The sequence below is a fragment of the Papio anubis genome, chromosome 17 (genome assembly GCF_008728515.1).
Source record: "Papio anubis isolate 15944 chromosome 17, Panubis1.0, whole genome shotgun sequence".
Classification (NCBI taxonomy): domain Eukaryota; kingdom Metazoa; phylum Chordata; class Mammalia; order Primates; family Cercopithecidae; genus Papio; species Papio anubis.
The window spans coordinates 29,606,603-29,632,982 of record NC_044992.1 but is presented as its reverse complement, the minus strand read 5'-3'; the positions used below and the strand labels follow the sequence as shown (position 1 = coordinate 29,632,982).

The 26,380-nt window shown below is 40.6% G+C and overlaps 1 protein-coding gene and 1 pseudogene across 9 annotated transcripts in view; both read right to left on the bottom strand.

Annotated features, from left to right (window-relative positions):
* ACACA (acetyl-CoA carboxylase alpha) overlaps positions 1 to 26,380 on the bottom strand; it is a 332,443-nt gene that overhangs the window by 147,584 nt on the left and 158,479 nt on the right. For all 9 annotated transcript variants that reach the window (XM_031657026.1, XM_031657027.1, XM_021928272.2 and 6 more), the window contains 11 exons: positions 21,471 to 21,621; positions 20,586 to 20,689; positions 16,032 to 16,113; positions 15,493 to 15,638; positions 14,315 to 14,465; positions 12,566 to 12,700; positions 12,061 to 12,207; positions 10,848 to 11,036; positions 9,366 to 9,466; positions 7,888 to 7,976; positions 1,849 to 1,973 (listed from right to left, as the gene is read on the bottom strand). In XM_031657026.1, coding sequence (XP_031512886.1) covers positions 1,849 to 1,973; positions 7,888 to 7,976; positions 9,366 to 9,466; positions 10,848 to 11,036; positions 12,061 to 12,207; positions 12,566 to 12,700; positions 14,315 to 14,465; positions 15,493 to 15,638; positions 16,032 to 16,113; positions 20,586 to 20,689; positions 21,471 to 21,621 — 1,420 coding nt within the window. The remainder of the gene's footprint in view (positions 1 to 1,848; positions 1,974 to 7,887; positions 7,977 to 9,365; positions 9,467 to 10,847; positions 11,037 to 12,060; positions 12,208 to 12,565; positions 12,701 to 14,314; positions 14,466 to 15,492; positions 15,639 to 16,031; positions 16,114 to 20,585; positions 20,690 to 21,470; positions 21,622 to 26,380) is intronic.
* On the bottom strand, positions 24,626 to 26,230 carry LOC108582666 (annotated as a pseudogene).

Genomic DNA, 26,380 nt, shown 5'->3' with positions numbered 1-26,380 from the left:
AGGGCCCAACGCCTCTGCAGCACCCCCCGTGTAATTACACACTTGAGTGACTGGACTCTGAAGAAAATTGAAGGCCTGAGCTCCGAACAGCTGCCATTTTCTCTCTCCATCACACCAGCGTGATTACTTGAGAAATGAACAGCCCCGGCTCAAAGCTACTCCAGAATTCTCAGAGGAAATATGGCTCCGTGTTCCAATAATGAGATTCTTAAGGCAAGCGTTACTTACAATCACTCCGCAAAAGGAGCGAGCTGAGCCCCTATATCTTACAAATTAGAATTTAAGAAACCCAGCGACAGTCTTGGACAATCATTACTCTTCTGCTGCTCTAAGGATTCTAGGCTTTGGTCTATTTTTAGTGCAGAAAACTGTTAAGTTCTTAAAAACATAATCACAATAAAAAGAAAAACTCACCATAATTAGCTTCCTATAAAGGCAAATTCCACCCCATTCTAGGTCCAAACTGACAGATTCTTTTACCCTTCTCCTCATTACCCTTTTCTGCCAGAAAGTCTTGGCTTTATCAAAATAAGATTAAACAATCTTTTCATTACATTAAAAAAAATCTAAATAGTCCTTCTTCCTTCTTTTGACTGACAAAAAAAATTAGCAAGTTGCCATAGATTATATCATTTCTTAGCTGAAACCTGTCACTTAGGGGAAGCTGAAGTATTACATTGTACTAATGTATATTTTTTCCCACTCAAATGCATCTTCTTGTTTTCTCACTATCTAGTCATTCTGGGGTAGCAAAGGCAATGAACTCTCCCTATAATTACATATTTTTTAAAGTGGCTATTCTAAAAAATGTTATATGCTTTAGAGTTAACCAGCTAGGCAGATAACTGAATGAGCGGCACTCTTGTTAATCAGAGGTATATGGTAGATAGTTTCCCTTCATTCTGAAGTATGAAATAAAAAAATAGCTATGAAGATGTATGTTTTTTTCCTCCATGAAAAAATGATGTAATTAACGTACCAAGAATCCCAATTCCATAAAGGGACAAGAAAGAAAACTCTGGGAGTGAAAAGGCACTATAGTCCCCAAAAAGACAAGCAAGCAGCAGCAAGGCAAATGCTCAGGACCATGGGGTGAGGGACTCTAGGAATAGTCCTACTATACTAATTCCTACAAATAACTCAACCAGAATGAGCTAGGAGTGAAGGACTTGCAAGTCATCTTTAAAAATCCTTCAGCCCACAAAAATTCCACCCACTGGCCAAATGCACATTAGCTCTCATCAAACTTACCAGGCTCACTCCCCATTCCTACTTCCTACTAATTCTTATATTACTAAGTTATGGAGAAAAAAAATCATACATTTACATTTACTACCAATGCAATAATCCGAGCTTAGATTTTCAATGTAAATAAAAAGGGACCAATGAAGATGCAGAATACATTAAAATTCCTCTGGTCAGGGAGGGGTAGTGCTGGATTTCTATTTTTTTTCTTTTCAGGTTTGACATGAGAGCCATTGCTTGCATCTATGGAACAAGAGTTAAAATTAGAGTATATTGGATAAATAAGATGAAATTTTAAAGCTGCCATCAAGAGGACCACAGGAATGGTGAAGCATGGGGCATTTCTAAACAGAGTTAGGAGGTGTAAGTCCCCGTGAAGGAGCATATGCATAATAGCCAAAAGAGTCCTTTTCTCACTAAAGCAGTTCCTTCAGACCAAGGACAAAGGTAGATGTGAGAAACTGTTAGTCTACAGCTCAAGTCCCACTCATCCCATAATTATAAAAGGCAGTAGTTTTTTTCTCTGACCACAGCCATCAGAAGGAAAAAATACTTTTTGCATATCATCGACAGTCCTTACGAGTTCTGAAAAATGGTACTCACGATAAGCATTGTGACCAGAAGATTCTTCTTGGTGACTTGAGCGTGAGAGAAGATGTAGTTCAGTACAGTGTTCATGTCACTTTTATTCTCTTCCCGGAGGGCGAATACACATTTGTCATAGTGACCTGCACGCCATGAAAAGAACTGGTTCTCACCCATGTATAAATGTTCACATTTACATGCTATTTGTTTTGTACTGTCTATAATTTATGAGATGAGCAGTAAGAAGAAACATCGTAAGGATTTTCTTGGATGGATTTGTACAGAAACTGGCAATGTGATTTAGTAAAAGAACACCGGACTAGGAGTTAGGCAATTTGGATATAAGATCTGGGTTCAAGGCCTAGCTCCGTTAGCAATTTACTGTGTGCTCCTGGGCAAATCATTTCACTTCTCTGGGCCTCAATTTTATTAAATTTTTTAAAAATTGGGGAGGTGGGTATGCCTCAAAGACTGAAAGATTGGGAATAACTCCAACCCCAGTCTTACTCTAAACTCTGTCATGATTTCTTTAGAAGAGAAATTTCTGCTGTTTAAAAAGAAATGTAAATATCATTAAACTTGATGATCTTTAAGGTCTCCCCCAGAGCCTGAGATTCTGATTCCATGTTGCAGAAAACAGTTTACCCTAACCAGTAGGAACAGTTTTAGCTCAAAAAATAAAACCACATCAAACTTAGCAATATCCATGAGAAGTGTGGCTACTACCCCTGGAATCAATATTTTCTTCTGTTAGTCCTTGAAACAGCTAAGCAATGCCTAGGAACGCCAAATCCAACCCAAGGTATAGATCAAAGAGAACCGTGCATTAAGTCAAAAGGTCTATAGGGAGACTAAAGTTATGCATATCTTCACTTGCCTTCCATAAGGCCACCAGGGGCAGGTTAGTTCTGAGTAGGAAAGCTATGTTTTACAACAGAAGCATAAGCCTCTGGTACACTGTAGTGATATCTGCCATGGGATATAAGTAATATTCAGTTCTTTAGAAAACAGCTTACCTCAGAACTAAATTTCCAAGGAAAGAGGAATTAGTGTTTGAATATGCTCAAGGGTCAGAATTTTATGAAATCACGAAAACAGTAAAGGATTATCACCTCAGTTCAGATTCCACGTTAAGTTACAAACCAGAACAGTGGCGTTCAAACTGCATTACCGTGGTTTCCTAGAATACTGAGTACATTGGACCAGTGTAACCAGGCTTTTAACTATTCTAAATATTATAGATTGACATAAGCAACTTTTTTCCAAATAAAACTATATTTGAAAAACAATGGACTACAATATTGAGAGAGCTGCCAATTTCATAAAAGACACATTTAGACCAAAAGGGAAGCTGTTTAAAAATTAGCTGTTCTGTATTAATATTTTTCTCTACCAAGACTTAGCTTTGAAGTGACAACACAAATAAACTTTGGCAATAGGACCAGGGGAAATAAAAGGAACACATTCACCCAGGGTGAGGGGAGACATTAACAGAAAGAAAACAATGATTTTTTTTTCTTTTTTTTTTTTTTACTTTGAAGATCCTGCACACTAAGACACTCTTTTTAAAAAATGTTTAGTTGGCTGGGTGCAGTGGCTCACCCCTGTAATCCCAGCACTTTGGGCAGCCAAGGCGGGTGGATCACTTGAGGTCAGGCATTTGAGACCAGCCTGGCCAACAGGGTAAAACCCCGTCTCTACTAAAAATACAAAAATTAGCCAGGCGTGATGGTACACACCTATAATCCTAGCTACACAGGAGGCTGAGGCAGGAGAATTGCTGGAACCCAGGAGGCGGAAGTTGCAATGAGCAGAGATTGTGCCCCTGCACTCCAGCTTGGGTGTCAGAATAAGACTCTATCTCAAAAAAAAAAAAAAAGAAGAACACACACACACAAAACAAAACAGTTTAATTATGAAATATATATACAGAAGAATATATAGAATATATGGTATCAATTGAAATAAACACCCATGTGTTATTTTAAAGCTATTAAATTTTAATAGAACATCTTTAGTATTTTTGAAGACCCCTGTGTACCCCTCCTCAAAAACAACTACTAAGCTGAATTTTATGTTAATTATTCTTTTGCTTTTCTTAACTTTTATCACCAATGTATGTACAGCTTAATTTTCCTGGTTTTTGAACCTGAAAAAAATGGAATGACTGTACCATTTATTTTCCATAACATTGTATTTTTGAGATTCATCCTTTTGTTCAGTGTATGCCTTGGTGCATCCATTTTCACTGCTGCATAGTCAACCATGGTAGGAATATACTAGACTGCAATGATCTACTCTATCTTTGTATATTTGATTGTTTCTTGTCTTTTTTGAGATTATGAACAGTGCTGTCACAAATAGTCCTATATATGTCTCCTAGTAAACACATGTCATAGTTTCTCTAGAGTATATTTTCTAGGAGTAAAATTACTAGGTTAAAGAATACAAATATGTTCAACTTTATTAGGTACTGACCAACTGTTACCCAAAGTGGTATACCAATTTGTACTTCCATGTACAGAAGCAATGAAGATGATGATGTGACTTTTAAATTTTTGCCACTCCCATTGTGGTTTTGGTTCATATGTCTCTAATTACTAATGGGATTGAGCATCTTTGTGTAAGTTGATGAATTCTTTGTACTTTCTCTTCTGTAAAATATCTTTCTATATCTTTTGCCCATTTTTCTATTAGGATGTCTTTAACTTGATGATTCATACCAGTTCTCTAGATACTTCTAATTCTTTTTTAGGTATAGATTTTGTAAATATCTTCTCACACTTTGTAGCTTATATTTTCAGTCTCTCTTTTTTTGGAGACGGGGTCCTGCTCTGTCACTGGGGCTGGACTGCAGTGATGTGATCACGGCTCACTGCAGCCTCGACCTCCTCAGGCTCAGGTGATCCTCCAACCTGAGCCTCCCAAGAAGCTAGGACTACAGGCACACACCACCACACCTGGCTAATTTTTGTGTATTTTTTTAGAGATGGGGTCTTGCTATGTTGTCCAGGCTGATCTCAAACTTCTGGGCTCAAGCAATCTGCCAGCACTGGCCTCCAAAAGTGCTAGGATTACAGACTTTTCAGTCTCCTTATGATGTATTTTGATGAACAGAAGTTCTTGAGTGGAGTTTAAGTAATAAATCTTTTCTTTTGTAGTTTGTACTTGCTACGTCTTATACAACAAAATCTTCCTATCCTGAGATTATAATGATATTCTCCTAACCATTTAATAGCTTCACCTCTTTAGTACATATTTAAGTCTTTATTTTATTGAGAACTGATTTTTGTGCATAAGATAGGGATTCCATTTCTTTCTTTCCTTTTTTTTTTTTTTTAATGAATAACCCATTACGCTGGTATCATTTATTGAAAAAAAAATCTGTCCTTTCCTCATGATCTACAATGCTTCCTCTATCATAAAATAAGTTTTCATATATGGGTGGATCTGTTTCTGGGTCATTATGTTCCACTGATCTATAAATCTATCCCTATACCTATCTCACAATTTCTTAATTAATATGGCTTTATATTAAATCTTCTTTTCTGATTAGGCAAATCTTTTCACCTTGTATTTCTTTGGAAGTATCTTGATTATTGTGAGACTTGTCTTTTATGGAAATTTTATAATTAGCATTACAAATACGCTAACAGAATTTTTATTGAAATGTCAATCTACAGATGAATTTAGGAAGAATCAGCACCTAATAGTGTACATTCCAATTTAAGACCTTGATAATTTATTTAAATCTTCTTTACTATTACAATCTTCTTGATTATAATTTTCTCGAAAAGAGGCTTGCATGTTTTTTGTTAGATTTACTCGTATTTCATCTTTTTGGTTGCTATTTTATCAACTAATTAATTATTTAGAGACAGGGTCTTGCTCTGTTGCCTGGGCTGAGTGCAGTGGTGCAATCATAGCCCACCACACCCTTGAAACCCTGGGCTCAGGCAATCCTCTTATTTCAGTCTCTTGAGTAGGTAGGACTATAGGCATGTGCCACCATGCCTGGCTAATTGTTTTTAATTTCTTGGAGAGGGCCGGGCGCGGTGGCTCAAGCCTGTAATCCCAGCACTTTGGGAGGCCGAGACGGGCGGATCACGAGGTCAGGAGATCGAGACCATCCTGGCTAACACGGTGAAACCCTGTCTCTACTAAAAAATACAAAAAACTAGCCGGGCGAGGTGGCGGGCGCCTGTAGTCCCAGCTACTCGGGAGGCTGAGGCAGGAGAATGGCGTAAACCCGGGAGGCAGAGCTTGCTGTGAGCTGAGGTCCGGCCACTGCACTCCAGCCTGGGTGACAGAGCGAGACTCCGTCTCAAAAAAAAAAAAAAAAAAAAAAAAATTTCTTGGAGAGACGGAGTCTCACTATGATGCCCAGGTTGGTCTCAAATTCCTGGTCTCAAGCAATCCTCCTGTCCTTGCCTCCCAAAGTGCTAAGATGACAAGCGTGAGCCACTACATCTAGCCTGTTATTTTAAATGTTTTTTTAATAACTTAATAATAAATCTGTGAATCCTTTGAGGCTTTCTAAAAAGACACCCTACATATTTAATAATAGCAGATATATTGCTTTACTATTTTCTAGCTCTTACACCCTTTAATTCTTTGCCTTGTCTTACTGCACTGGCTAGGACATCCACTATGATGCTGAATAGAAGTAGTGGCAGCAGGCATCCTTGTCTTATTCCTAATCTTAAAGATAATGTTTTCAGCGTTTCACCATAATGCATGATGTATCCTGCAGATTTTTTTGTGGGTCCCTTTTACAAGATTTTAAAAGTTCCATTTCACTCCTAGTTTCCAAGAGTTTGTCATGAATGGATGTTAAATTCTGTCAAATGCTCCCTCTCTACACCCTGTTATCTTGAGATAATGAGCATGTTTTTCCTCCTTTCATCTATTTCATGATAAATTATATTAATTGACTTTCCCCAAACTGATCAACCTTGCATGAGTGGGATAAAGCCAACTTGGTTGTTATGTATTATTTTGTATGTTACTGCATGCGGTTTGCTAATATCTACATGAGGATTTTTGCTAGTCATGAGTGGCACAGGCTGCTTTTAAAGGAAGTGAAAAGGAGCAGATAAAGGAAAATTTCAAATTTTAGATGTTTCAAATTCTATGATGTTTCACTGCCATCTTGTGGCAGGAAGCAATGTCAGCAGTACACAGCTTTAAAATTTTAACCGGCCGGGCGCGGTGGCTCAAGCCTGTAATCCCAGCACTTTGGGAGGCCGAGACGGGTGGATCACAAAGTCAGGAGATCGAGACCATCCTGCCTAACACGGTGAAACCCCGTCTCTACTAAAAAATACAAAAAACTAGCCGGGCGAGGTGGTGGGCGCCTGTAGTCCCAGCTACTCGGGAGGCTGAGGCAGGAGAATGGCGTGAACCCAGGAGGCGGAGCTTGCAGTGAGCTGAGATCCGGCCACTGCACTCCAGCCTGGGCGACAGAGCAAGACTCCGTCTCAAAAAAAAAAATAAAATAAAATAAAAATAAAATAAAATAAAATAAAATTTTAACCAAGGTTATTTCACACTTAGAGACAATATATCATTTAGTGAAGCTCTTCAGAGAAAGCCAGGGATAAAGTCCACCTAAAAGATATACTAAAAAGTACTGGAAAATCTGAACTTGCTCTTCCTAGATGCCTCTGGTTCAATTCATGGATTAGCTGCCAAGAATCAAGCTCTTCAGATATGGGTTTCTCAATTTCAGCCTGTGATGACTCAACCAACTTACACTATACAAGGTCAAAAAGGTATCAACAGGAATGGTAGTCTCTATTAGAAAAAGTACTTCAGCCCTTTCTCAGAAGCACACTGGATTCCTAATTTCATCAAGCTGTGTTTCGTTGTTCTTTCTTTAGTGCTAGTGGATATAGCGGTTTAGTTTTTAAGAGAGTGGTGATAGGAGACTGTTTATTAATGGAAGTGTTGTTGACAGGAGGGGGCTTAGCTCTTACACAGTCCTATATGGATAGTTTGGGTTGGTTATCAGAATCAAGGCTTTCTGGGCTAGAGAGTCCTCAGGAAGAGGCTTACCATTCTGGAATTGTGTCTCTACTCGCAGGTACTGCCGGAGCAGATCCATCACCACAGCCTTCATGTGGCCTCGGATGCCACTTCGGTACCTAGGCAAATAGAAAGCCTCCACTGAAAACCCTGACAATCCAACACTATTAAGTAATAAACCCAAAGGCCAAATTTACCTCCATGACATTCCACTGAACTGCTTTCCCTCTGAATAAAGAACAGCCTAAAATGAACTACAAAATTAACTTAAATTCTAAGCCTAAAAGAAATCTCACTATAGACAAGACCTTTTTTAATAAAGAAAAAACAACAACACCCTGCATAGCCCCCTCTACCAACACCTTGACTCAGTTCCTACTGCTAAGTAGAAATTATTACCGTACTCGTGAAATGGCTGAGATATCTGAAAAATTTATAAGTATCTTAAAGTTAAAAGTGTTCTGTGAGGTCGGGCGCCGTAGCTCACATCTGTAATCCCAGACCCCTTTTGGGAGGCCAAGGCAGGAGGATCACTTGAGTCTACAAGCTCCAGACCAGCCTAGGCAACATGGCAAAACCTCTTATCTACAAAAAATACAAAAAAATTAGCCAAGCATGGTAGCGTGTGCCTGTAGTCCCAGCTACTCAAGAGGCTGAGGTGGGAGGATTGCTTGAGCCTAGGAGGCAGAGGTTGCAGTGAGCTGAGACTGTGCGACTGTACTACAACCTGGGTGACAGTGTGAGACCCTGTCTCTAATAAATAAATAAATAAATAAATAAAAATGCTCTGTGAATATCCCTTCAGTATTAATAGCAACAACCACAAATACTTTTGCACCAACCTAATACAATAGGTTCCATAAGATAAGAATAAAAAATATCGTACTGGGCCCTCTGACAGAAGAAAAATTAGGAGCTTCATCAAAATGGCAAGGAAAAAGAAAACAAGAAAATTTCTGTGCCTTATTAATTGACAAACTGGATGCAGTGGCTCATGCCTGTAATCCCAACAGTTTGGGAGGCTGAGGCAGGTGGATCATTTAAGCCCAAGAGCTTGAGATGAGCCTGGGTAACATGCAAAACCCCAGCTCTTCCAAAAATATAAAAATTAGCTGGTCGTGGTGGTGCACAGCTGTAGTCCCAGCTATTCCAAGGGGTTGAAACAGGAGGATCACCTGAGCTTCGGGAGGTTGAGGCTGCAGTGAGCCATTATTGAGCCACTGCACTCCAGCCGGGGCAACAGAGTGAGACCCTGTCACAAATAATAATAATAATAATAATAAATAATTGACAGAAAAAAAATGTAGAATATTAAGAAGTCAGAAATATTGAGCATAAGAGTTAGCTCACAATTCTAAGATATTTAGAAGATACAAGGTACTTTCTAAGATATAAGGTGCTTTTTAATTTCTTGAAGTCAATCTGAGGTAAATCTCTTTGTGACCACTTAAAAGAAAGGAAGACATGAGCATGGACAGGTCTGGGAATCTGGAGTTACAAGTTACTACCTCTGTACCAGCTGAACAATGCTCTGAGTATTCATAAAGAAGACCTCCCGTTCAGATTTCCGGTTCAATGTAGCTGCATGGCTATCTAGGATGTTGGCAATCTAAGGTATAAAAAAGGGGAAAAAATGAGGCCCAACCCAACAAAATGCCCCAAAGCATCAGCCTCTATAGCATGACCAGTAGGAATCTTCTTGCTATAACATGCCAATTCCTATCTCTCAGTAGCTGGAAGTTACTGGGCAGAGTTTATATAGAGGATCATGCTAAATAAGCAAGCAGATTTCATCCCTTGTCAACCTTTCCCAGATGAATTAATGACTACATTACAAAAACTATCATCTTACCAAGATCTGTTCAAGGTCAAGATCCAAACTTCACTCCCCACTTATCTACTTATACTCCCTACACGTACTTCTGCTTTATGGGTAAAGAGTAAAGATGTTGCCAAGGTAGTAAGAATGTCTCTAAAAATAAAACTACAAATAGGCCATGCATGGTGGCTCACACCTGTAACCTCAGCACTTTGGGAGGCCAAGGAGGGAGGAAAGGTTGAGCCCAGGAGTTCAATACCAACCTGGGCAACGTAACAAGACCCCCATCTCTATAAAATTTTTTAAATATTAGCTGGGCATAGTGGTGCACATCTGTAGTCCCAGCTACTTGGGAGGCTGAGGTGGGATGAGCCATTGGGCCTACTGGGGTCAAGGCTACAGCGAGCCATATGATTGCACCACTGCACTCCAGTCTGGGTGACAGGGTGAGACCCTGTCTCAAAAATAAATAAATAAACAGCTGGGCACAGTGGCTCACACCTGTAATCCCAGCACTTTGGGAGGCCAAGGTGGGCGGATCACGAGGTCAGATCGAGACCATCCTGGCCAACGTGGTGAAACCCCATGGCAATTAAAAATGCAAAAATTAGCTGGCACGGCGGCACGTGCCTGTAATCCTAGCTACTCAGGAGGCTGAGGCAGGAGAATTGCTTGAACCCAGGAGGCAGAGGTTGCAGTGAGCTGAGATCACGCCACTGCACTCCAGCCTGGAAACAGAGCTAGACTCCGTCTCTAAATCAATCAATCAATCAATCAACTAATATCACTCTACTTTCAATTCATGAAGATACCTCTAATTAGGGAATTAGGGAATAGCCTCAGGAAAAAAGCTATATGGTATACATGATCCAAGTGTGCTTTTCTCATAACTACAGATACTTTATACTTCACATACAGTACTTTCACTGTTGGCTTTGTACCCTGAGGCAGTTTTTTTTTTTTTTTTTTTTGAGACGGAGTCTTGCTCTGTCCCCCAGGCTGGAGTGCAGTGGCGCAACCCTGAGGCAGTTTTGTGAGGAATACAATGCTTAAAAGTATACAACTACAACATCCAAAAAATAAGGAGGATCCAAATAGGAAGGAATCCTACAATATGAACTCTGGCATTGGTAGCCAGAAAAAAATGAAGATAGTGTTATCCTATAAATACCTGCTGACTGGGAAACTGACAGAGGACTGACGTGATGTTGCTAGCATACTGAGCCATTTCCTTCTTGATAGACTTCTCCACATTGGGGGGAATGCGGCCAGACACGCTAGTCATGATATCTTGCAATTCTAGGAGAGGCAGGGAGGGATCTCTGAGGGTTTTCATCAATCGCTCTACCCAGTCTTTTATCTAAAAAGAAAGCATTGGTAAAATAGGACCCAAAGTTAACACAATCCCCCAAATAAAAAGATACATAGTTGTCATTCTGTATACGTGGGAAATTGGTTCCAGAACCACCACTTGTATGAAAATGTGCACATACTTGAGCCCTACAGAACCCATGTATAGAAAAAGTTGTGGGCTCCATATTCCATCAATACTATAATTTTGATCCATGTTTGGCTGAAAAAATCCACATATAAGTGGACCCACACAGTTCAAACCTGTGTTGCTCAAGAGTAAACTATATCTGAATTCACTATCATATACTACTTCTTTTCAATATAAAATTTATATAATTTTCAATAGATATGGGGTCTCGCTATGTTGGTCAGGCTGGTCTCAAACTCCTGGCCTCAAGTGATCTTTCCAACTCAGCCTCCCAAAGTGGTGGGATTACAGATGTGAGCCAACTATCATAGAGTACTTTGAAATTGCAATGTAAGCATCTAACATTGCCCCTATTCTCCAGTTTAAAAAGGTGTAATCACGGCTGGGCACAGTGGCTCACGCCTATAATCCCAGCACTTTGGGAGGCTGAGGCGGGCAGATCACAAAGTCAGGAGTTCACGACCAGTGTGGCCAACATGGTGAAACCTTGCCTCTATTAAAAAGAAAAAAGAAAAAAATTAGCCGGGCCTGGTGGCGTGTGCCTGTAATCCCCACTACTCAGGAGGTTGAGGCAGGAGAATTGCTTGAACCCAGGAGGTGGAGGTTGCAGTGAGCTGAGTTTGCGCCATTGCACTCCAGCCTGGGCAACAGAGCAAGACTCAGTCTCGAGGGAAAAAAAAAAAAAGGAGTAATCACAATTAAATGTGAAGTCCATGACAAGGATGGATTTAAAGACCTCAAGTCCCACAACTGAAGGTGAAAGAGTTCCAGGTCAAACAGCTTTCTTTTCCTCCCTCTTAAACAATCATTATGAGACTTGCAACTATTTCGGAGAATAGGTATCCCATTTGTACACCCCTTCCCCAGGAGACGTGATTCATACCTTGCTGCTAAAGAAAGGATCTGGAAGGCAGTATCCATTCATTACATTGACCAGATTATCCAGGACATAATGGAACACTCGATGCAGTTTCTCGCCTCTGAGTGCCGTGCTCTGGATCCGTGGCAGACTACCTGTGTGAAGCTCAGCCTATCAACCCCAACAAGAGATCAAGTCATCTACTACTTTTGATCTAAGGTACAAACACACCACTACAACTTAAGAGTTATCATTCAAAATGGAGACATCATTTTACCATACCCAGCTACCAGAAGGGAAGTCAATGGAGGAAACATCATAAGGAAATTACGGAATCTTAGTATTACAGTAACTCTTGCAAACTCTTAGTTCCATAATACTACAGGTACAAATACAAGGCATAAGATTAATAGGCGAAAAAGCTAAAGAAAACACTGGCAAACCAAGCACTGAAATCACTTGCCTCTCTCCAAACCACCAAGTTCTTTAGCTCTTAGAGAGCAATATTCGGAGCATCTTCCTAACCCACCTGCTGAACCTTGCTGGGGTTGTCCAGTTGCATTCTGGCTAGTACACAGCCAGGGTCAAGAGCTGCTCCAGGTCGCTTGACGTAATGGATACAGCCAGACTCCACAGCTGTTAAGGTCATTACCATCTTCATCACCTATAGTGAAAAATAAATTAGACTCAGATTTATCTCTCTTTACACAGGTGAATGCTAAGAAGAGGTAAATTTTTCCCTTAGCATCTAAGTGGACCACACCTAATTTGACCCAGAAAAAATGGGAATTTACCACCATCTTCTAGGGACTATCAAGGCAGGCAATTAGAAAATCTCTCAGTACCTCACTTTAGAAACAACAGTTATTGACATTTCTCATTTCTAACTTTTAAAACCATTTTGGCATAATTTGTGATTATACTTGTTTTGTACTTAGAAAGTGAGGAACAATTTAATCTCTTCATACCAGTGAATCCAATCTAAGACATCCAGGCCAAAACCTAAGGATCATTCTTCACTCCTCTTTCTCCCTTACCTACCAATTACCAATCCAGCCAGGCATATCTTCTAAACCTTTCTCAAAAATCTTCCTCTCTTGCCATCTCTTCAGTTTACGCCTTCTTCATTTCTGGCCCAAAGTACTTCAAAGACACCTTAAGAGATCTCCCTACTTGCTATATACCTCCCACAAGGTCACGAAAAGCAATCATTCTAGATCCCAAATATCATCATACTACTTTTCCACTTAAATCCTTCAGAGATTACCCTCTGCCTCCAGGATAATGTAAACTTACCAGTATAGCTTATAAGATCCTTCATAACCTCACATTCAAGATCTCACATTACTTCTTTAGCATCTTTGCTTGTCCCTCCCCATTAATCCTTAGTCTATTCTCAAGCCACACCGACACATACCTGCAGTTCCCTAAATACACTGTGCTGTCTTGCTTCTGTCTTTGTACATGCTATTCCTTCAACTTTAAGCACTCTTCCCTGCCCTTCTTCACCTGCTCTATTACTATCTGTCTTTCAAAACGAAGATCAAATGTCTCTTCTTTCAGAATATCTTCCCATACAAGCTTAGCTTGATTTGGGTTAGGTGACCCTCTGCACTCTATGCTTAGCTCTCTTAAAATTAATCACATGACATTACTTGCCTGTTTTGTGCCCCACTTCCACATATTTCCTCTGGACAGCCAGCAGTTAGGACACCTAACACTCAATAAGTGCTATTGCCTAGTATCTATTTTTAGAGCTAGAGATTCCTCATTTGCCAAAGTGTTTTTATGTGTTTTAAAAATCTTAAGGTTCATACTTCTAATGAAGCCAACTGATGTTTTTCATTCTTATTTCCAATCTGTCACCTTTTTTTTTTTAAATTTTTTAGAAATAAGGACTTGATTTGTGGCCCAGGCCACAAATTGTACCACTCCAGTACAGTAGTACAATCACCATTCACTGCTGCCTTGAATTCCTGGGCTCAAGGGATCCTCCCACCTTAGCTGCCAGAGTGGCTGGGACTACAGGTATGTGCCACTGTATGCCGCTAATTTTTTAGTTTTTCGTAGAGACAGGGTCTCATCATCTTGCCCAGGCTAATCTCTAACTCCTGGCCTCAAGCGATCTTCCTGCCTCAGCCTCCCAAAGGGGTGGGATTACAGGCACAAGCCACTGCACACAGCCTCCTTTCTGTAACTTTTCGGTCCTAGTCCATCCCAGCCAACCCTTTTCCTACCTTCCCCTCCCATGATCCCACAGTCTTTTCACCACACTGACCTCAATCTCAGCATAGCACTGGCCAGCAAACACATGACCTCCATCTTCTACAATGTACTGGATTAACTTCCCAGCAGAAGGTGAGCGCATCACTGATGGGTCATTTTCCTTCTCAAACACACAGGTTTTATTGCCAATTGTGATGCGATATCTAGGAGACAAGTGGAAGTATGTAAGCTAAGAAAGCACCTCAGGATGTAAAGGAGAATGGTAGAGAATGTCAACCTTCAAATAAAAAAATCCTGAAAACTTTATTACACACACACACGCACATGACATTCACTGCCCCTTTGTTTACAATGTCAATTAACAAAAATTTCCTAGATTAAATAAAGTATAGTATAATCACATAATGGAACACTACATGGCTATTAAAAATAACAGGTACCACAGTTTAAAAAAACACAAAGATATTGATGATGTAATAGCTAACATTTCTTGAAGACTAGCTATGTTGTGACAATGTTCTACACATTTTCAGCATATTAATTTATTTCATTCTCATAATACCACAACTGGTGTTGAACATTTGTGAATTTTTTTTTTTTTTTTTTGAGATGGAGTTTTGCTCTTGTTGCCCAAGCTGGAGTACAATGACGCAATCTCGGCCTGCGGAAACCTCCGCCTCCCAGGTTCATTCGATTCTCCTGCCTCAGCCTCCCGAGTAGCTGGGACTACAGGCATATGCCACCATGTCTGGCTAATTTTGTATTTTTAGTAGAGACAGAGTTTCACCATGTTGGCCAGGCTGGTCTTGAACTCCCAAACTCAGGTGATCCACCCGCCTCGGCCTCCCAAAGTGCTGGGATTACAGGTGTGAGCCACCACGCCTGGCCACATTTGTGAATGTATTTAAAGAAAAACAGTATGCACATGAATGTAACTTGTACATGCATATAAAATTTTTACTCAAATATATAAGAAACTTTTAACAATGGTTACTTATAAAAAGGGGAACTTATTTTTCATTGTCCACATACACTGGAAAGGTAGGGAGACATGTTTTTAATTACAAACACTTTTATATTCTTGATATTTTTGTTAAGTACATGTACTATTTTTTTTTTAAACTACAAACGAGTACCAAAAAAAGCCTGGGAAAAATCCCAAAAACTAGTAACTTATAAGAGAAAAGGCTAATAGGATGACCGGCAAATGGACCTCAAACAGTCATTTACCTATCCACTTCCTCCTTCATGTACGTAGTATAACTGCTGCCATCATAGGATAAGAGCAGTCCACCGTCACTCAGCCGATGTACATCTACTTCTACACATGAGCCATTCATGATCACCACATAGGAGTTGGGGGACTGTCGAGTCACCTGTAGGGAATGAGAATGAGGATCAGTGTGTCCCTTCCAGGTACAACTCCAAACAAAATTTGAATGCTTCAAAAATACAGGTAAGAAAGATCTGTCAGGAGGACAAAAACTCATGGCACTGATGCTATTTGCATCAGTGTCTGTGGACATGACTCAGTCCTGCTGTAAGCAAAGACGGCAACCTTAGTTGTTTTTCCCAGCTGTGGTTGTTCCCTGTCTCTCCTTTATCTCTTGGCAACAACAAATGCTGCTTCAGGACACTGACACAAATAATGACTGTAATTTCACTAACACCCCCATTCCTGCATTACATCAAATTTTTTCTCTTGCCTCTCAGCCTAAAGAAAGATAGCTTAAAAAGTAAGAGGCAAACTTCAATGGGGTTCTGCATACCTTAAGTACATACTTGACTCCCTCATAGATAAGTTCAACATCTACTGTATTCAGCAGTGTATGAGCAGGAAGGACTTGACCCCTGAAAGAACAGCAGCAAGAGAGACACTTACTATAAAGTTCCAACAGTTAATAAGAGAATCTAAAAGATTATTGATTATAGCATTTCCTAGGACAACAAAAAACTAGAAACAACCTAAATACCTCAATAATCATTTGTAAGGAATTGATCACATCAATTATGAAAGAATCTTATAATGGATTTTTTTAAAATTAGGGTAAAATACACATTACATTAAATTGGCCATCTTAACCATTACAAAATGCACATTTCTATAGTGTTGGGGATATTAACACTGTTCTGCAACCAATCTGCAGGACTTTTTCATCTGGCAAAAATGAAACTCTACACCCATTAACAACTCCCAATTTCCCCCTCCCCCTAGTCCCTGGTAACCATCATTCTACTTTCTGGTTCTATGAGTCTGACTACTCTTGATACCGCATATAAGTAAAACCATATAGTATTTGTCTTTTTGTGGCAGGCTTAATTCACTTACCCTAATGTCCTTAAGATCCACCTATGTTTCAGCATGTGTCAGAATTTCCTTCCTCTTTAAGGCTGAATAATATTCTATTGTATGTATATCCCACATTTTGTTTATCCAGTCATCCATCAACCAACATCTGAGTTGTTTCCATCTTTTAGTTACTGTAAATAATCCTCCTATGAATGTGGCTGTGCAAGTATCTTTCAGACCCTGCTTTCAATTCTTTCAGAATACCCAGAAGTGGTATTACCAGATCATATGGTAATTCTATTTTTAATTTTTTCAGTAATTGCAATACCATTTTTCAATAGCGGCTGCATCATTTTACATTCCCATCAAGAGTGCACAAGTGTTCCAATTTCTCTATGTACTTGCCAATACTTGCTGTTTTCTGTTTTTTGACAGTGGGCATCCTAATGGGTGTGAGGTGATATCTCATCATGGTTTTGACTTTATTTACTTAATGATTAGTGATGCTGCGCATGTCTTCGCATGTGGAACAAAACATACAGATATTAAGAAGATGTGAACTAAAAAACACTTTAAAAAAATATACTGTTGAGTTAAAAAAGCAAGGTAAAGAACAGTTTCACAGTATGCTACCATATGAGTTTTTAAAAACCAGGAGGTGGGAAGAAACAAGTACCACATGTTGATATGGTTTGGCTGTGTTCCCATTCAAATCTCATCTTGAACTGTAGCTCCCATAATTCTCATGTGTTATGCGAGGGACCCGGTGGGAGATACTTAAATCATGGGGGCAGTTTCCCCATACTGTTCTCGTGGGAGTGAATAAGTCTCATGAGATCTGACAATTTTATAAAGGGAAACCCCTTTCACTTGGCTCTCATTTTCTCTCTTGGCTGCCACCACAAAAGACATGACTTTGCTCTTCCTTTGCCTTTCGCCATGATTGTGAGGTCTCCCTAGCCATCTGAACTGTGACTCAAACCTCTTTCCTTTATAAATTAGCCAGTCTTGGGTATGTCTTTATTAGTGTGAGAACAGACTAATACACATGTATATATTTATGTAAGTTTAGGATATCTTTGGAAGGTTAGAAAAGCAATTGGTAATACGAATTTACTATAGGGGATGGAAACTGGGTGGCCAAGGAACAGAGGTCAGAGAAAGACTTTTCACTGCTTATCTTTTTTGTGCCTTTTGAATTTTGAACCACAGGAATGTGTTAACTGTTCTTAAAGATAAAGATTAACGCTGGACACAGTGGCTCACGCCTATAATTCCAGCACTTTGGGAGGCCAAGGCGGGCTGATCACGAGGCCAAGAGATGGAGACCATCCTGGCCAATATGTTGAAACTCCGACTCTACTAAAAATACAAAAATGAGCTGGGCATGGTGGAGTGCACCTGTAGTCCCAGCTACCGGGGTGGCTGAGACAAGAGAATCGCTTGAACCCGGGAGGCGGAGGTTACAGTGAGCAGAGATCACGCCACTGCACTCTGGCCTGGTGACAGAGCAAGGCTCCACCTCAAAAAAAAAAAAAAAAAAAAGATAAAGATTAAACGTGAAAAAATTATAAAAACTTAGTATAAGCATATCTACTCCTAGCAACTGAAACTTTATTTAAGAGTCTTAAAAAAGACCAGGAGGCCGGGTGCGGTGGCTCACGCCTGTAATTCCAGCACAATGGGAGGCCGAGGCGGGCAGATCACGAGGTCAGGAGATCCAGACCATCCTGGCTAACACGGTGAAACCCCGTCTCTACCAAAAATACAAAAAAATTAGCTGGGCATGGTGGTGGGTGCCTGTAGTCCCAGCTCTCAGGAGGCTGAGGCAGGAAAATGGCATGAACCCGGGAGGCAGAGCTTGCAGTGAGCAGAGATCGCACCACTGCACTCCAGCCTGGGCAACAGAGCGAGACTCCGTCTTAAGAAAACAAAAAAAAAAGGCTGGGCACGGTAGCTGACGTCCATAATACCAGCATTTGGGAGGCCGAGGTAGATGGATCACCTGAGGTCAGGAGTACAAGATCAGCCTTGCCAATATGGTGAAACCAAATCTGTACTAAAAAATACAAAACTTAGCCAGGCATGATGGTGCATGCCTATAACCTCAGCTACTTGGGAGGCTGAGCCAGGAGAATCGCTTGAACCTGGGAGGCAGAGGTTGTGGTGAGCCGAGATCGTGCCACTGCACCCTAGCCTGGGCGATAGAGCAAGACTTTGTCTTAAAAAAAAAAAAAAAAGCCAGGAGCAGTGGCTCACGCCTGTAATCCCAACACTTTGGGAGACCAGGGTCGGATCATGATGTCAAGAGTTCAAGACCATCCTGGCCAATATGGCGAAACCCCTTCTCTACTAAAAATACAAAAATTAGCTGGGCATGGTGGTGCGTGCCTGTAGTCCCAGCTACTCAGGAGGCTGAGGCAGGAGAATTGCTTGAACCCGGGAGGCAGAGGTTGCAGTGAGCCGAGATTGCACCACTGCACTCCAGCCTGGCGACAGAGTGAGATTCTGTCTCAAAGGAAAAAAAAGGTAGGTAAGGGGGGCAGTAGCGTGGGTGGAAGGGAGAGGGAGAAAATTACCAAGGAGAGAAACACTGTCAAGAAAAACTTTTGCTAATAGTAGAGAAAGAGTGATAAAGCAAGTGTGGTAAGTTGTGAGTTAATTGGTGAATCTGAGCAAAGAATATATAGAAATTATTTGTATTATTTATGTAACTCTTAAAAACCTAAAATTATTTCAAAACACAAGTTTTTAAAATAAGTTAAAGGCTGGGTACAGTGGCTCACACCTGTAATCCCAGCACTTTGGGAGGCTAAGGCGGGCGGATCACAAGGTCAGGAGATCGAGACCATCCTGGCTAACACGGTGAAACCCCGTCTCTACTAAAAATACAAAAAAAATTAGCAGGGCGTGGTGGCGGGTGCCTGTAGGCCCAGCTACTCGAGAGGCTGAGGCAGGAGAATGGCGTGAACCTGGGAGGCAGAGCTTGCAGTGAGCCGAGATCACGCCACTGCACTCCAGCCTGGGGGACAGAGCAAGACTCTGTCTCAAAAAATAAATAAATAAATAAATAAATAAATAAATAAATAAAAATAAAATAAGTTAAAAACAAAAGCATTTAAAAAGGGGGAGGGCTTGTAGAGGAAAATGCATTTGACATAATTGCACACGAATAAGAAAACTATTTAACTAGGTTAGAAATTATATGTTGCAGAACAGAAATAAATAAGACTGGACTGGTAAAAAGGGGCCAATGAATACAGGGAGTTGAAAGTCACACCAAGGGATTTAGATTTGATACAGAAGAGAAATGCCAAGCTGCTGAAGGTTTTACTACATGAGAGTAACAAAGTGAAAGATACTTATCATAGGGCTTGAAATCTCAGTTCAATTTTTAAATTTTGTTTCTTTTCTTTCTTTCAGATACCTCAAAAGGGAATTGATATAAGTCTAACAACACAGAAGGAAATAAAAGTGCCTGTGATTAAAGTGCTTTAAAATGATTAGCCACTTGGAGCATTCCTCTGGGGACTCAAAGGCAGAGCTTAGTCTCCTGAATCAGCATTAGAAATTAGTTTAGCCCCATAGATGTCTCACTCCCTACTTGAAAGACTCATGAGGTCATCCTGAATATCAGCCTTAATTATTTACTTCTGAAAGGTGGTACAGGTAATACACGAAATATTTATGGTTCAGTGCTGGGCAGAAATACCAGATTTTTATCACCAGGGTTTGGAGAGATTTGATACTTATACAGGACAGAATATCTAATGCAGATGGATTCCAGTTTTTAAAGAAGCAACCTGTTCTAACTGTGGTATAAGTTAATGTCTAGAATCTGCAGTTAGACTCCCCAAATAATTTGCCATAAACGTCAACATCCCCTCTCTTTCTTGCCACCATGGTCCATGAATAACAAGTAACACTCATAAGCTGCCAGGAACAGACAGAAGAAGAAATGGGTCTTTGAGCTTCAGTCCCTGTACTCAGGACCATTGGTTAGTTTGTGTAGCCTACAAGAAACAAAGCCTACCTTTCTAAGGAGTGAAGGAAGTTAGAGACGCTATTCCGCAGGCTCACGTCTGCCACGTGGAGGGCCCCACATACAACCCCCAACATGGTGTCAGGTCGCTCAGCCTGAAAGGAGGAAAAAGAGGGCAGATCAAATGCATGGTCACTTGGCACCACAGACTCTCAAATGAAATCAGGTTCACATTTGTTGTGATGAAACAGCTAGCAATGAAAATCTCCATTCTCACTGCCCAATTGATTTTTTAGATAAAAATGAACACATTCACGTTTAGAATTTGATTAGAGGGACCATTTGAAGAGAAATGAAAAATTTCTTCTTCTCTCCCTAAGACTTCCACTGAGCCAATCAATGAGTAGCTCAAAAATAGGCTTCTGACAGAAATAAATTTAAAGACACAACGATTTGGCTACTGATAATCTCAAAGAAAAACAGTTTATAGCCAAACTTTGGACCTCCAGACAAATTATATGAATCTAACGATTTTATACAAAATCTTGGATAATTTAGCATAGCCCCAGGAATTAAGGAATAACTGATAACTCTTGATTTAAATGAGGCCTCTCTCTTCAGCATCTGGTAGATACAGAAGTTGGCAACTATGGACCAGATTTAACATTAAATGAAGAAAAACAAAGAAATTCAATCTCTGCATGCCTCTCTTCAAATATACGTCAGGAAGCAATGCTAGAACATAAAATGACTGTGTTACACTAGCACAGGAATCATCAGAGTGCTAAAATTACACTGACTCCTAGATTTTTCCAGGTAGATCAAGAACCATTTACATTAGAATCAAATAAATTTCATTTAGTGACAGGGATTGAGCACCCAAGTTTATAAAAACCCAATCCCAGCAGCTGTTTGTGCAAGTAGAGAAATACACACCTGTACTTTTTCTGCTATCAGTCTGTCCAGCCAGCCAGTATCAATTCTGTTCATCTGAAAGCTTTCAGTCTCTAACAATTTGATCAGGTATTCAACTGTAGTTCGAAAGTCACCCCGAATAGACAGCTCCTTCAAAGCCACCACCATGTTTCTGGGAGAAGAACAGAAGCCAATCTGTTTCAGCAACAAACACTTTAATGTTTTTCAATCATTTTAAAGAACTGTTTGGCCAGGCGCGGTGGCTCACGCCTATAATCCTAACACTTTAGGAGGCCAACACAGGCGGATTTGGGAGGCCAAGACAGGTCGGGAGATTGAAACCATCCTGGCTAACATGGTGAAACCCCATCTCTACTAAAAACACAAAAAATTAGCCAAGCGTGGTGGCAGGCGTCTGTCGTCCCAGCTACTCGGGAGGCTGAGGCAGGAGAATGGCTTGAACCCGGGAGATGGAGCTTGCAGTGAGCCGAGATTGCACCACTGCACTCCAGCCTGGGCAACTGAGCGAGACTTCGTCCCCCCACCAAAAAGAAAAGAACTGTTTCATTCCTTCGGAATCCTGAGAGGGAAGGGAGAGAGACAGTTCCAAAAACAAATAAGGGTACACATGTTAAGTGTGCTCATTCATGTGCATTCCACAGAGAAAAATTCGCAAAAAGTCAGTAAACGTTTGAATTCTAACTGATATTACCATAAGAGCATCAGCTAATCAGATACATTTCATTATAATGAGTACAGAACAAATTACAACAAATTATATGCAAACCACCCTCAGTTTTTACTTAGTTAAGTTTCCCTTATTCCATTAATTCATTGTTGGCTAACAAGAATTAGGGCATTAATTCTCCCTATCCTTAAACCTTATTTATGTATAATTTACATACAGTAAAATATACTTATTTTAAGTATACAGTTCAATGAATTTTCCCAAGGGCTTAATTTAAAGATTTCCACACAGTGAAGCAACTCTCTGGGTGCAGTCATATATCAGGAAAGTGGGAGTGTTTTTTTAAACTGCATTTTGGATATCTATGCAATGATTTGCTCATTACTTTTATTACTTCCCAGTTAAGTGCAAAGTGATTCAATTTTAGTAGAATTTCAAATACTATGGGGCTTTTCTGTATATTTATGTCCAGTGTCTATCCTGCACGGGACAGGTATTTACTTAAACAAATACTAATTATGTAGTTTATACTAATAAGACACATATTATGACTGTAAGGAAGAAAGAATATAAATACAATAATCACTTTCAAAACACATGGTGGAATATCATCAATGCCAGTGACAATACTTAAGCAAAGTTCTGGAGAGGTTGTAAGAAGGGAGAAATTCACCTCCCTACAGTTTCATGAAAAATGTGAAATCTGACATAGGCTAAAAGTATAGCTGACAATTATAACTGTGACAGGAATCATCTTCCAGGTGGTCCAGGCATTCCATCAGCCTAAAATATTATTCTGTTGCCCACCTCTGTCCTCCTTTGACTTGACTTACTTCTACAAACTTCAATTATCAATCTAGATGTCACTGTCTTCTGGGAAACCTTCCCAGACCCCCTCCAGACTGAGTTAGTTGACTCATCTGTATGATCCTATGATGCCCTTAAATAATCTGACTATCACCATCCTTACTACATTGTATTTTAACTGCCAATTGTCTTACACCCTCTGGATTGTAAAGTTTCATGAGGACAGAGATTCTATTTTGGACCTCACTGTATTGCCAGAACCTGTAGATAGTAGATACTCAGTAAATATTTGTTTAATAGAATGAATGAATGGGCCTGGCACAGTGGCTCACATCTGTAATCCCAGCACTTTGGGAGCCCGATGCAGGCAGATCACTTGAGGTCAGGAGTTCGAGACCCGCCTGGCCAACATGGTGAAACCTGTCTCTACTACGAATACAAAAACTAGCTGAGTGTGGTGGTGGGCACTCCATGTCAGAAGAAAAAAAAAAAAAAAAGTATAAATGAATGAACAGAGGAAATAGCAAAAACAAAAAAGCAGAGAGAAGAAAATACAGGTTGACAAAATTAGCCGGGCATGGTGGCATGTGCCTGTAATCCCAGTTACTCAGGAGGCTGAGGCAGGAGAATCACTTGAACCCAGGAGGCGGAGGTTGCAGTGAGCTGAGATTGTGCCACTGCACTCCAGCCTGGGCAACAGAGCAAGACTCCGTCTCAAAAAAAAAAAAAAAAAAACCACGAAAATACAGGTTGAGTTCAGGGAATGGTATGATTGAAGCAGAGGTATAAGGATGGGAACGAGTGGCTAATCCATTCAACCAACATTTACTGAATGCTTACTATGTTCAGGGGATATAGCAGTAACAAGACACAGTCCTGTTCTCATGGTATTTAGATTATGACCCAAGGGAAATTATACTGGACTATACTGGAATATATGAGTTGGGGCATTCTGGCAAACAAGAGTCCAAACCCCAAGCTGAAGATATACACCTAATGTAATGAAGAAATAAGAAACAAAGAAAGCTCTAAGCTGAAGAATGAACTTTTGGCATAGTGTCAAGAAGGAGACTTATTGTAGACAACGTATTTTTGACATGCTAAAAATTAAGCTAGTTAGTTTTGTACTGTAGACAAATGTACAGAGCTGGTCGAAAATAAGGAACAAGTCTTCTGGATTGGGTCATATGACATTCCCTGAAAAAAATACACAGTGGTCTGCCAAATCAGAACTTAAACCTAAATGCCAACAGAGGCCAGTCTGGGAACATAAATGAGTGAGGCAGACTGAATAGGAGTTGTGTTAACTACAAAGTTTATGTACCATCTAAAAGAAGCAGCCACACAAAACTAGCTGTTTGTTGTTGTTGTTTGAGACGGAGTTTTGCTCTTGTTGCCCAGGCTGGAGTGCAATGGCGCGATCTTGGCTCACTGCAACCTCAGCTGCCTGGGTTCAAGTGATTCTCCTGCCTCAGCTTCCTGAGTAGCTGAGATTACAGGCACTCGCCACCACACCTGGCTAATTTTTGTATTTTTAGTAGAGACAGGGTTTCACCATGTTGGCCAGGTTGGTCTCAAACTCCTGACCTTACGTGATCTGCCCGCCTCAGGCTCCCAAAATGCTGGGATTACAAGTGTGAGCCACTGTGCCCAGGAAAAACTAGGTAACTTTTTTTTTCCCCCTTTTAATTACATTTATTTTAATGCTGAATTTACTCCCGTGCCATAAGTTTTTGTTTCTTCAGTTTCTTCTGGGATATCTTTTTCTTCTGGGCAACCTCTTCTTCTGGTTTAGGAACAATCTATTCCTTTTCAGTAAGGATCATCTCAAAGTGGCAGGGAGAGCTCATTCATGGGTTAATCCGACCATGAGCTCTGTAGATCTGTTGGCGCATCTTAGGTGCTTTGTTCACTTGGATATGCTCGATGACCAGAGAATCTACATCTAAACCCTTAAGTTCAGCATTACTCTCTGCGTTTTTAAGCATGTGCAGCAACAATTCAGCACTCTTTTTTTTTTTTTTTGAGACGGAGTCTCGCTCTGTTGCCCAGGCTGCAGTGCAGTGGCGCGATCTTGGCTCACTGTAAGCTCCGCCTCCCAGGTTCACATCATTCTCCTGCCTCAGCCTCCCATATAGCTGGGACTACAGGCGCCCACCACTGCGCCTGGCTAATTTTTTTTTTTTTTTTTTTTGAGACGGAGTCTCGCTCTGTCGCCCAAGCTGGAGTGCAGTGGCCGGATCTCAGCTCACTGCAAGCTCCGCCGCCTGAGTTTACGCCATTCTCCTGCCTCAGCCTCCCGAGTAGCTGGGACTACAGGCGCCTGCCACCTCGCCCGGCTAGTTTTTTGTATTTTTAGTAGAGACGGGGTTTCACCGTGTTAGCCAGGATGGTCTCGATCTCCTGACCTCGTGATCCGCCCATCTCGGCCTCCCAAAGTGCTGGGATTACAGGCGTGAGCCACCACGCCCGGCCTCAGCACCCTTTTTGGGTCACTGACCTTGTGTCCAGCCCCACTGCTTGGCCTGGGCACACCTGCCAACCCAACCATTGTAACGTCGGAATGGTACACACTGTTTCTGTAAAGTGACATCTTTCAGATACTTCGTGACTTTTCGAATATGCATACCCTTGATGGCCTGGGTAGTTTCACGAGTGTTCTTAAAGTGAACACGAAGATTGGAACCTCCTGATTTGCATGACTTCGTGGGGTTCTCCGGGTCAAGTGAATAGCGAACCATTTTCACAGATTACCTCAGGCCACTTAGGGAAAGAGCCTAGCTAACTTTTAACAACGAGAATGTAAAACTAATGTTGTCATTATAGTCCTACTTTTAAGAGCTAGCAGAAATCCATATTTTGATTTCAATCTCCTGATTTTTTAATATTGTCAAATTAAAAAACATTAACACCCTGTGAGCTGATCAAAACACATCTGTACGTTGAAACTCACCAGAACGCCAACAATTTGCAAGCTCTAGTAAACCTTTTTCACTTTGCAGAGCATAATATGGCAGTGAATATGCTTAAAAGGCAACTTCATACCAATGTTTTTTTCTGGTAGCAGTGTTTTAATTTTGAAAAATTCCACTTATAGTTTTGAAGAATGAGAAGAAATGTAAAGGACAAAATAGAGAAATAATGAGATTTCCCTACTTCTAAAAACAATATTACAAACTAATTAATCAAGGCTTGGTACAGTGGCTCATGCCTATAATACCAGCACTTTGTGGGGCCAAGGTGGTAGGATCATTAGAGCCCAAGAGTTTGAGACTAGCCTGGGCAACAAAGGGAGACCCCATCTCTACAAAAAATTTAAAATTTGCTGGACATGGTGGTGCACACCTGCAGTCCCAGCTACTCAGGAGGCTGAGGCAAAAGGATTGCTTGAACCCAGGAGGTTGAGGTTTCAGTGAGCTGTGATGGCACCACTGCA